Genomic DNA, 12344 nt, shown 5'->3' with positions numbered 1-12344 from the left:
GAGGTTGGGCGCTAGGTTAGCCAGCTTGGGGCCATTTACACTGTTCCCCCCTCCCCCCATTTGGAATATATCAAAAATAACACCCAAAAGAATATTTTGGACCTTCTTGACTTTTCTTGCTTATATTGCAGAAATTGGGATGGCAAAAAAGGAGTAATGGGTGGTAAAAAATACTGAATTAAAAATAAGCTTAAGAAAGAACTAAAAGGCGAGTGGGGTCAGAAACGTTTCTCAATGACAAAGGAAACCAACATGACCAAGAAGAAAGAGTTCTTAGCAAGAAGAGCAGAAAGGTCATGCAAATAGAAGGAAAAAAGTCTGACCGTCAAGGAACGCTGGATGAAGATGCATAACGGTCCATAACAAGACCAAAATTGGTCTGGCTGTTGCCAGACTGGTGCCTTTGCCTAACTGGAAGTTTGGCCCTATACCATAAATTGGTCAGTCTGCCATGGCATCCAACTGAGCCTTAATTTAAGGTAAGACTTAACTCACTTTTCATTTTCTTCACTCCAGTTGTTTCTGTCTGGCAAGATAGTATCACATGCCCAGATAGAATGACTCCAGAGACACGTCTTTTGGTAGTGAGGGGGAGAAACCCTGCCTCTGGTACTAATAAGGATTTTGAATGGAAAAACAACAGGATTCCAAGAAATAACAAGAAAAATATTTCAGAAAAGATAACTAAAATAAGATAAAAGAGAATGTGAAAATCTTAAAATATAAGGGGGAAAAGCTGGTGAATTCAACGTTAATTGAAAACGTTAAACCGTAATTGCATTAGTTATCTTATGAAAAGTGGGGTTGGACAGCATATTCACTATCAGGTGCAGATTAATACAGAAGGGTCACATGTCAACATTTGGGTTAAAAGACTAGAGGGGGAGAGGGGGAAGGCCTTTCTGGTATAGATTGGTCCGTTAGCTAACCTTAGCTTCTCACTAGACTAAACCATTGTCTGATTTATTTGTTAACTACCTGGAAGGCTTAACCAAAGTCCACACTGATAGCCAATAGCCAACTGAGTCCTTCTCCATGTCCCTGCTGGAGTGTTTACAGTCCATCACCATATCTGTTCATCCTAACAAAATCAGCAGTTTTCCAGTAAGGGAGTTTGCTGTTCCCAGGAAACCGCAAAATGTAATCCTTGTGACTTTCAGAAAACTTCATGGCAGCAATTCAACAATATTAAAGACAGCCAACAAGAGCCCCAGAGTGAGACTGGCCATTGATGTCCATAAGTAGCGTCATAGCATCACACCCACCAGCTAGCTCTTGACTAGCCTTAGCAACTGACCAATCCATATTAATTTGGTTGGTGAGCTGGCAAAAGTTTGTCACCAAGCTCTAGTCCATGATGATTCAGTCCTTTAGCTGGCAGTAGCTTCACACCAAGCCACAGTCCTCTTGTTAATTTGGTCTGCTAGCAAGCATTAGCTTCCTGCCCAGTTGTAATCCATGTAATTTGAGTGGTTAACAAACATGAACTTCTCCCCATGCATCAATGTGGATTCGGTCCATTAGCTGGCATTAGCTTCCCACCAAGCCATAATCCATGGTGATTCAGTCCGTTGGCTAGCATTATCTTCAAACTCTAAAATAGTCCATGTGTCATGGGTGTCTGTTGACCTCCCAATTTCAGCTCCAGAGACAAAAGTTACTGGTGGTTTGGCAGGTAGAGCCTTTCTCAGCTGGGGACAGGTAGAGCTTCCCATTAGCGCAGGCACAAAGCTCATACACAGTCTGTTTGGTGTAGGTAGTACCTGCTGGCGCCCCCTCCAGGGGGTCCACGGCGCTGCCATGGGGAATGTTGCCCAGCCTGATGGTGTTGGCATCTAGAAAGATCTGTGGACATAAAAGAAAAATGATTTAGAAAACTTTGATTTCAGAGCAATGCATGAAGAACAAAAGAAAGACAATAAAACACAAGAAAGAAAAGAAGAAAGACAATAAAATGATGTATAAAACATCAACATTGATGCACAGAAATTGATGTTACTGCTGTAGGGTAGTGAGCTCACATGGATTGTATCAGTGCCTAAAATAACACGCAGAAAAACAGAAGGGAAAAAAGTTATGTTTTTTATAAAAACAGAAAAGAAACTGGGGTTGTAGATTTGGAGAAAGAGAGAACACATTGCCTTAGGGGATTACTATACTCTTTGTGGTCGACTGGGGTTGTCATGAAGAAAGATCTATGGAGACAGAGGGGGAATTTCTATTTAGAACGGTTCTCTTTTGATGAAGAGGCAGAGCGGGAGTGAACAAGGCAGAGGGCAAAATAGGTGAAGAGAAAAGCAAGGGAATCAGTAGGAGAGGAGTGAGGGGAAAACAAAGTGACGGGGACAGATAGACACAATGCAAAGTATGCAGCAAGAAATACACAAGGCAAACAAAGTTTGACACAAGCTGATTTGCTGCAATATCACATTTATAATGATGTTTTCCATCAAACAATCAAAGCTAGTCAACATATTGGGGAAAGAAACTTGCAAATAGGTTTTCCTAAATGTTTTCCAATGCAACTAGATCTTCACCTGGAGGAATTTTGATCAGTTTGGGCTGCAGGGCGGGTTTGTTAGTTGATGGAGGCCATTGGATTTAACAGATCCTGTGCGCAGTCAAGTTTATCTTAAAATATTGCAAAAGATAAAATAAAATTGCAATTCACAAACAAACAACGGTAAAGGGTCTTTACTGGCTTACTGTGTTTTTAGATTGTTTTTAGAAATCTGACTAATAGTTTGGGAATAACTGCCATTAAAACAAAATGCCAACTGCAGTGCATTAACATTAACAACGTTGATGCATACTTACCTGATGTTGAGCCTTATACATAAGGACCATGTGTCAAAAACAGTGTTGTATTGTTACTAAAAAATAGTGATTAGTTACAGTTACTACTACACATTACCTCAATGAAAAAGGTAACTAAATTTATCTACTGATTACTTCTACCAAAACATAATGTTTCACTTTGATAAGTAGCACGCTATGTTTAAATAAAACATAGCAGAGGTGTATGGCAGATTTCAGACAGAGAAGATTAAAATATTGCTTACTAAGTGTCTGTGTTAATGTTGAAAAGGATTTATTGATAAAGTATTGGCTGACCTTTATACATTTAGTTGATATTGTTTAAAAAGCACACAATCCTAAATAATTTTGGGTTTAATCACATTACCACAAATTCATTTGACACATTGCAAACCTGTGATTGGGTACTCCAGCACAGTGGCACTGGTTGATGTCTGAGTCTTACATAATAAAGCTGATATGTGTTGTTTCTTGTGTGCACTGTACTGTACACACAAAATGTACCTTTTATTTATCCAGAACTTATAATTAAGAAATATGGAATAAGAAAGATGGAATAAAGGGTTAGGGTTGGAAAGATGGATGACTAACTGAAAGAGAGAAAAGAAGACATATATAGACAGAGACCCTAAGAGACAGTGGTGTTTTTCTTATTTTTCAAAGAACAGCACTTCTCTTTTCCTCTCACTTCCAATCATCCTTCAGTCCACTCCTCCTATCTTCAGATTGATACAAGTTGGGTTTCAAATATGAATCATTACACAATCTTGGTTTCTATTGACTGCTATGCCTGCTTATTTTTTACTTTTGCAATTTTCACTGTTCAAGGAAGTACTGCTCTCTTGCATTTCCTCTTTCTTACATACACACTCACACACCCCAAGGCTGGGCAGTAATCTCAGCAGACATCAGTACCCCCATAATTCATGTTCTTCATTTTAGAAATAAGGAGAGGGGAAGTGAACAGTGAACAGTAAACATGTGCAGAAAAATATCCATGAGTGCAAAAAGACAGAGGAAAAGATAGGGATGAAAGGATGACAGAGGAAAAAAAATCACATTAGAAGTGGTTGAGAGTGGAAGGTGCGACATAAAGAGAGGGAGATAAGATGAACAAGGAAAAGGGGAAAAGAGACGAATGAAGGATTCAGAAACCTTAACAGCTAGGAACCAATTAGTATAACTAATGATCCCACACTGGCTGACGGGGCATATTGCAAGCTGTATAAACAACATACAGCACACGCACGCACACACACATGCACGCACACACACACAAACACACACACACACACACACACACACACACTTCCTGCATGATGGAGCAGAGCAGAGGTATGCTCATCTTGCCTTTAAATATATGTGCCGTTAAAAGCAGTACATCTATTAGCCATTAACCTGAAGATAGGTAGGCAGGTAACCGACTGAGGCAACCTTACAGCGGACATATTATGCTCATTTTCAGGTTCATAATTGTATTTTGAAGTTGTACCAAAATAGGTTTACATGGTTACATTTTCAAAAAACACCATATTTTTGTTGTACTGCACATTGCTGCAGATCCTGTTTTCACCCTGTGGGTTTTTGGGGATCTGTTTTAGCTACTTAGTGAGATATCTCACTTCTTTACTATCTTTGTTGGGAGTTGCACATGTGCAGTTGCTAGGTAATGATAACATCAGCTAGCAACTGTTTTTCCTACTTTGGTCAGTACAAGGCAGGTTCAACTGGGAGACTTCTTCTAAACGAGAGCGCACTTGTGGAATACCTGCAGAACAGGGACATGTACGTAGTTCTTTTGTAGATTATGGTGAGCCAGTGTGTGTTGTAGCAGTGTTTTGCCATTGAGAAAGAGCTAGCATGCTAGCGCTAGCATGTTACGGTTAGCCACCTCGTCGTATAGTTATGTAGAAAGCCATGCAAATTTTGAACAGCTCACCCGGAGACTGAAGGCAGAGGAAATTCAGAAACTTGTATCTCACTCAAAACAACATGAATATATTTTTTCCAAGTTTGTATACCTGTCGAAGCACCAGAGACAAAAATAACACCCCAAATCCCATAATATGGGCACTTTAGACATTGAGTCATCCCTAATAGCTCAGAAGTTTTCACTCAGTGAGATCTCAAACCCTACAATATCGCATGTATTATTTATTTCCATTCTCCAATATAAAGTGTCCTTGGGTGTTTTTAAACTTATTTTACCCTGTAGATTAAAGGTATGTTGATTGGTACAATTGAGGAGGTTGACATGGGGATTATAGCAGGTGCTAAACCTATTGGTAGAATTTTGATGTCTACTGTCTATATACTCCCCTTACGGGTTTAACATCACCAAGCAAAGCATGCAGTAGTGAAATCACTCAACCTCACCTAGCTCTAGGAAAAAAATTCTGAGCATCTTTTCTCTTAACATTTTTGCTCTTAAATACAATACCCCTAGTGGAATAAAAAAAATCACATTGTGTCTTTGTCACTTCAGTAAATTTTACAGTATTTTCAACTAATGCACTGACGAAACTACTGACGAGTTTCGGCAAGATGGGTGAATTAATTCATGTAAAATTACATTTTATTTCAAATGCTTTATGGGAGTCCACATTTCCAGAATTTCAACAGGCAAGGTCCAATAATCAGTTTGGCCACAAACCTTTCATTATAGGAATATTGGGATGCTTTTGGAGCTGTCCAGTCACAAGTGTAATGCCACTGAGCTCATGTTACTCTAGCTATAAAGAAGCTACCTATGTGTGCATTATCGTCACAATAGTCCTGTTTCCACACAAACATTTTGGAAAAAAAGGTTTTGTTTTAGTTGTTCAAATAATACAAAATACTACTGTGTACAGCTTTCTCATTAGCCTGCCATGCTTGGTTTTAATAAGACATACTATCAATCACAAAAAGACTCTTTACTGTATAGCTCGTAAAAACTAATACTTGTCCTTCTCTTCTCATGTGCTCAGCCAAAATACATCTCTAAATGTCTAGGTATGCTCCCCAACAAAAGCTGCCAGGATTCAGCTATATCCTCACAGAGGAAAGGACTCAGTCACAGTTGGCAACATAACCAAAATCTAATTCCGACAGCCTGCTTGCCATATCAATGAAAACCTAAAATTATGGCAAAGGGGATGGGAGAATAAGGAGAGATAGGTGCATGTTTATGTGAGGTAATGCCAATAAAATTACTGGTTTCTCTTGCATGACATTGGAAACATAGCGAAAACATACTGAGGGGAGGGGAACAGAGGAAGGAGGAAGGGATGGAGGGAAGAGAATAGAGAAAAGATTGAGATAGAGAGTAGGAATGGATGGGGAGATAAACAAGGAGGAAGGGAGAGGATGCTTAATAGATAACATAACAGATAAATAGATAAAGAGATTCGAAAGAGGCTAGGGTGATTACAGTAGTGGAGATGAGAGACTTACAAGGAGGGATGGAGTGAGGAAGATATCAATAGAAAGGAGGTGAGAGGAAAGCAGATGGATAGAAAGATAAAAATGGGATAGCTGCCCGATAGCATGCAGTGAATACAGTGGAGGAGAGGTGGTGGATGGACAGATAGATGGACGGATGGAAAGAAGAAAGGGAAGTACAAGAAGGGGAGTGGAAGTCATTTTTTGCAGCTTAAGGTCGGATTAGTGCTGACATTCATCCCAAATTAAAGTGTCTCTAAGAATTAGGTCGGCCTATTATAAGCCATATATATGTGTGTGTGTCTGTAAGGACATGGGTCTGTATGTGAATTAATATGAAGGAGTGCTTGTTGTTGTGTGCATTGTTCTAAGCATATTCAGCGGCATGTCTGCATTGTGTCTGTATGTGTGCGTGCATGTGTTTGTATGATTACATTGATCACACCTCTGTTCTCCCATTCCTCTCACCTCTATGAGCAAATCAAGAGTGATCTCTATTGTCACGTTAATATTAAGTCATTTGAAATCCTTTATGGTGCTACGAGTCAGGAGAGAAAGACCATTGAATTCACATATAAAGGTCAGCACAAATTTCTTTCTTGTATTTTTCTTTTCATTAAAGCTTCTGAGAATATAGTTCCTAGTTTGTATACGGTTAGAAGATGGATGTGTCTCATGTGACCTTGTTATTTGTACACGCTGTGACTATACAAATCACAACATGTAAATAGGAACATGTTGGTGTTATTTTGTCACTTATTTGGAGCAATAGGCTAATTTAAGCCGGTTACAGGATCTGTGGTAAGCTAGGCTAGCGCTGGGGGTGCCAGACAGAGTTACGACACGCACGCCGATGAGAAGGGAATGTATGGACTTAACTAACTCTGGGGGATACGTGAATAAGCTAAAGTCCCAATAAGTTGCTTTAGATCATGAGTAGCAGTCCACCACACACATGTTCCAGGCTCTGCTGTACATACCTCAGCAACTGGTAAACTCATACATGTTAAGGAATGAAAAGCCTAAAATATCTGTGTGTGTGAAGTGGATTGTAGCTGAGGATTTAATGAAACTTTGTGAGACATCTTTTTTAGAGGATCTAAGAAAAAGAGCCTTGTTGTCAGTCTGACATGATAAAACATTTTATCAAATGAGTTTTGAAAACCAAAGTATGGGACCATCCATCCATCTTCATCCGCTTATCCGGTATCGGACGTGCAAAGTATGGGGCGCCAAAAGTAAAAATTCAACCATATTATAGCTGACATATTTTGAATATTAAGCTCACTTTGCTCACATTAAGATCATTTTATTCACATTTGAGACAGAAATCTGTGTAAACAACATGTTAAAAGCATAATAATAATAATAATAATAATAATAATAATAATAATAATAATAATAATAATAAAAATAACAGGCAAAACAGGAGAAGTGGGCAATGAAAATTAAGGAAAAACGGGGAAAGTCTGTTATCAGGAAAAAGAGGAATAACGAGAAATGTAACCTGTCCTTTAAAATGTAACCTAAAAAAACCTTCCTTTTTCTTGATGTATATATGTTTACTGTATAGACATACAATATGCACAGGCAGTGAGTACAGGAACACTACAAACTCTGGCCTCACAAATGATCATAGACACAACCTCACAGTCAGTGACACAGTCCCAAGACACATTACTGCAGGGATATGGAGGTGCTTATCTTGTCTACCCCCTGCATACATAAATAATGAGGAAGTGTGGGATTGTGTCTGTGTCGGGTATGACAGTCTCCATGTGTCCCTTATGCATTTGCATAAATGTATAAGTCTGGGTGGGTGGTTGGGTGTGTGCGTGCAGCATGAGTGTATGTGTGGGTCTGAATACACCTCTCCCCGATATCAGTTTAGCAAGCACGAGGCTCTGGTGTGAGGGCGATGGGAAACACGCAAGAAGCGGCAATTATGAAGGGTCAAAACATTTTTCATGGATGATTTCCTTTTGCACAGCTGAAAAACAGGCAGAATAGGGTGGGAGGCAAATGTGCAGTAAGAGAGGAGGGAAAGGCTGTGATGAAAGGATGAGCTTTTCCTGGGATGAAAGGGGGAGGGAGGAGGAGGGGGAAAAGACAGCAGAGGAGATCCAAGGGTTAAAGTGCCTTCGGCGGAGATCAGAGCAAGTGTTAGGAGTGTGTTGAGGAGTAGTTTAGGAGGAGGGAGTCTAGTCTGGGTGGACAAGAGACGTAAATGAAGGATGAAGTGGGTGCAGAAAAGAGAACACAATGCATTTTTAATGCTGCAGTTTATTTGTCTGCTGTAACCTAAGAAAAGACATCTTACTTATCAAACCTGTGCGTCAAAGTGCGTTCAAACTTTTTGTCATATTTCATTAGAAACACATACCCACACAACACTTTCACTTTACTGCACAAAGAAAGTTATGGGTCAGTTTGTGTTACACCAGTCCACTGAGGTACATAAATCTTTACGTACCAATGTAACTAAAGCTCACTCCTGCATGCCTATGTAAGCTGCAGTCACATTGTATTGTATGATGTTAAATGGACCGAGTTTTGAATTTTAGAAAAGAACACTCTCAGCTTGCATTAGGTGTCTCACCCAATTATTGTTTTAAATGAGAAAATCAGACAACAAGTCAACCAGGCACCTGGATACAAGCATGACCAAACCTGACCATCTTATCTGTCTGATTAAAAGCGGATTAACTAGTATGTTCAAAAGGTTCACTGCCCAGTTATCTTCAGAATTACATAACTTTTGGAACAGTTATTTTTGTTTGGAGGAAATAGCCAAGACTGCGTAATTGCAGTATGTTTTAAAATGCTACGGTAGTCATCTAAATAAACTAAAATATAAAGTGCCATCTTGCAATGGTGCTGAGAATGTGCCCTGTGGAACAACGGGATCCGACGGAGCCGATTGTCAATGGACGGTTTAAAAGCAGGGTGTTTCTCCTCCAATACTTCAGACCGGCTACATGCAGTCTGCGAAAAAGGTCCAGTGGCAGTGGGAGAACTACAACACCAATTATTTGGCAAAATAGTTACATTTATGTTTGTTTGCTGTTTTGCTGAGAAGCAGACACAGAAATGTTCTCCAGGAGCAATGGGTGGATCTACGGGGGAACAGGGGGCGCAAGGGGGGCAGCATCTAATGATGTTTTACAGTGTCTCTGTCATAGCATTTGTTTGACCTTTTTTTGATAATAATTACTGACAAAATAAGACATTCTGTTCTATTTTCGTTTTATTTGCTGTATCAGTAAATATGAGCAATTCATTAAATTCAATTCAGCTAAATTCATTTTATTTATAGTATCAAATTGTATCAAAGTTCACTCTTCTCAAAACACTTTACAGATAGAGTAGGTCTAGACCACATATAATTACAAAGACCCAACCAATTCCCCCAGAGCAAGCGTACAACATGGCAAGGAAAACTTCCCTTTTGGGCAAAAACCTCAGACAGACCCAGGCTCTTTGGTGGGCAGCCACCTGCCACCTGTCGTTGGGACACAGAGGCGGATACAGATATAGAGAGTATATTCATAATAATTATAGCAGTTGGTATGATGACCGGTGGCAATTATAGTCCACAATAACGGGAATGGAACTATGACTAGAAATATTAGTTGTAGCAGTTCAGGGCTTAGCAGGATGTGCAGGCATTGTGGGCATAGTGCGTTTACATGGAGGTCCCATGTACCGTCTTCCCCTGCCACCCTGGCAAGATCTCTTGCCACCCTTTGCAACCCCGTGAAGTTTTCTAGATCCTGCCAGAGAGTGATACTAAAGACACTCTTTTTGAAAAAGGATTGCTAAACATCTTCCAAAACAATGAGATCATTTAGTGTTTCCTGTTTAAGTCAAACAGAAGTCTAGATGATACATTTATAATATAAAAGAAAAAGCTCAGAAAATCACCACTTTGACAACAGGAAGTTGTGCAGCACGTTAACAGTGTTTAATGAATGATAAGCACATATTAGTGGATTGCTGCTGCAGCCTCAAGTGTATGTTTTGAGTTTTATTTCACTTGACACTCACCTTAGGAGCCAGTCTCTCCAGCCATGGCTCACCAGACCACGTCTCTGTTAAAAACTGTTTGTTCTGTTCTTGAAATGCTGAGCTTTAGAGGTCCAGGTATTTTTTTCACCTCAGAAACAACAGAAGAGACGGATCGCCTATTAAGAGAAGAGTGCACAATAGTCAGGATGTGCCAATCAAAGCAGTGAGCTAATACATAATGCAGTTTGGTGAGATGTTAATGCTGGAAAACTGGTAGTAGTAGTATGTGTCCTTCATGGGGTTGGAACTGATATTGTAGTTGTGCTCGGGTAAAGTCAGACCAAAGTCAGTGTCATTCCTGAGTAAACAATGTCAAGGAATAATAGTAAATCAAGCTTTAAAAAACAGATACACCATAAAGGAAAAAAAAATGTTAAGTGTCATCATACCTTAAATCTCTTCAGACATGTAAAAGAGTTGAATGCCCTTAATGCACATTTATAACTTTGTGTTCATGTATGCCCAAGGTAAAACTTTTTTATTTGCTGTTTACTTGAGTTTTCTTGTGTTGTGCAGCTGACTGTAGCAAGATGACATTGGTTACTACAGAAACTTTTAACAAAGTTAGGTTACCATGAGTTTTCATTGTTTGTTGACAAATTGCTGGGTTTTATAAGACACTGTAGCCTGGAGGTGTATTGGGCTGGTACACTGGGACTGGCTTTTTATTTATTTATGTATTTTCCCCGCTGCTTGTTTTTTTTTACCGCGGGTAAGGCATAATGGTGAGTGAATTAGAATCCTGGCAGGGGGTAAGTCCCTGTCATACACAGTGATGCTTTGAAGTCTTGCAAACATATAATTACACACATATACACACAAACACACAAAAATCAGTACACTACCACAAATGTATCCATACACTGGATGTATACATAGCATCCGCCATGTGCACACATACACCAACTCAAACACCTAAGATTGCCCAGACATCGAAAACACGTAGACACACATGTATGTACGCACACACACACAACACACAAACACCACACACACAACACACACACATTTCTGTAGTTTGGGGATGAAACCAAGTTTTGAAGTAAGCAGAGAGGCTCTTGTGCCTAAGATGTGCAGTGTGCTAAAATGCGCTGTGTGTGTGTGTGGTGTGTGTGTGTGTGTGTGTGTGTGTGGTGTGTGTGTGTGTGTGTGTGTGTGTGTGTGTGGTGGTGTGGAGATAACAGATTATAGATACCTGCCAATAGCTGAGAGTGGATGTTTTTCAAAAGGTGTGATTAATGTTAGAAAATCCTTAGCCTATACTCACGCTGCCCAAGGCTATCATCTATGATCTGTGTGTGTGTGTGGTGTGTGTGTGTGTGTGTGCGTGCGTGCGGGCGTGCGGTGCGTGCTTGCATGTGTTATTCTGTGATTGCAGTCTGATGTAACCCAGCTCCGTCTTTCGTTGAGTGTGGGAGTTTAATCTGCATTTCTCTCTCTATTATTTAGTTACTATCTACACCACTGGTTTGTGTTCAGTTTTCTGCGCTGCTCTCTGTCCATGTTTTTTTTGTGTTACTGTTACATTCTCTACGACTGTCTCCCTGTGGATGTCTCAGTGTGTGTGTGTGTGTGTGGAGTAAGAGTGTTGTGTAAGGTACAGTAAGCAGACTGATATCGCTTCATGTCCCCATTACATCTGTGTGACTTCGCTCTCAGTCTCTCTCCAGCCTGCCATTAGAGTCCATTGTCAACACCCATTCCACGTCTGTCCATTCACATGCCTAATTTCTGTGTAATACATCATATAGATTCACAACCTCCCACCTATTTGTGTTGTTTGTGTGGGTGGTGTTCGTGTGTTGTTGTGTGTGTGTTCCATGTGTAAGTGCGGGAGCAAGAGAGGGAAGGAGGAATGGGCAGCAAGGTAGCTGAGCCTGCAACTATGTGTGTTTGTACGTGCATCATTTTTGTGTTATCAAGTGTGGTGGTTTGTGGGTGAAATTGTACTTTCATTGTCCTTTAACCTTTGTCACACTTCTGTCCCTCTACTCACACTACTTCTTTCATCCATTCTGTCAGTCAAAACTTAAAGC

General features: G+C 40.0%; 1 protein-coding gene and 1 long non-coding RNA gene across 2 annotated transcripts in view; one reads left to right on the top strand and one right to left on the bottom strand.

The window, feature by feature from the left end:
- Window positions 1-2348, top strand: part of LOC116698675 (uncharacterized) — a 13982-nt gene extending 11634 nt beyond the window's left edge. Inside the window, exon 3 of the long non-coding RNA XR_004334281.1 lies at window positions 2338-2348. This is a non-coding gene — a long non-coding RNA (uncharacterized LOC116698675). The remainder of the gene's footprint in view (window positions 1-2337) is intronic.
- The window catches only part of LOC116698496 (zeta-sarcoglycan), a 372560-nt gene that overhangs the window by 631 nt on the left and 359585 nt on the right, over window positions 1-12344 (bottom strand). The window contains exon 8 of the mRNA XM_032530441.1: window positions 1-1845. This exon is cut by the window's left edge and continues 631 nt beyond it. Within this exon, the coding sequence (XP_032386332.1) occupies window positions 1639-1845 (207 nt within the window). The 3' untranslated portion in view covers window positions 1-1638. The remainder of the gene's footprint in view (window positions 1846-12344) is intronic.

The sequence above is a fragment of the Etheostoma spectabile genome, chromosome 2 (assembly GCF_008692095.1).
Source record: "Etheostoma spectabile isolate EspeVRDwgs_2016 chromosome 2, UIUC_Espe_1.0, whole genome shotgun sequence".
Lineage (NCBI taxonomy): Eukaryota > Metazoa > Chordata > Actinopteri > Perciformes > Percidae > Etheostoma > Etheostoma spectabile.
This window is presented reverse-complemented; position numbering and strand designations above follow the sequence as displayed.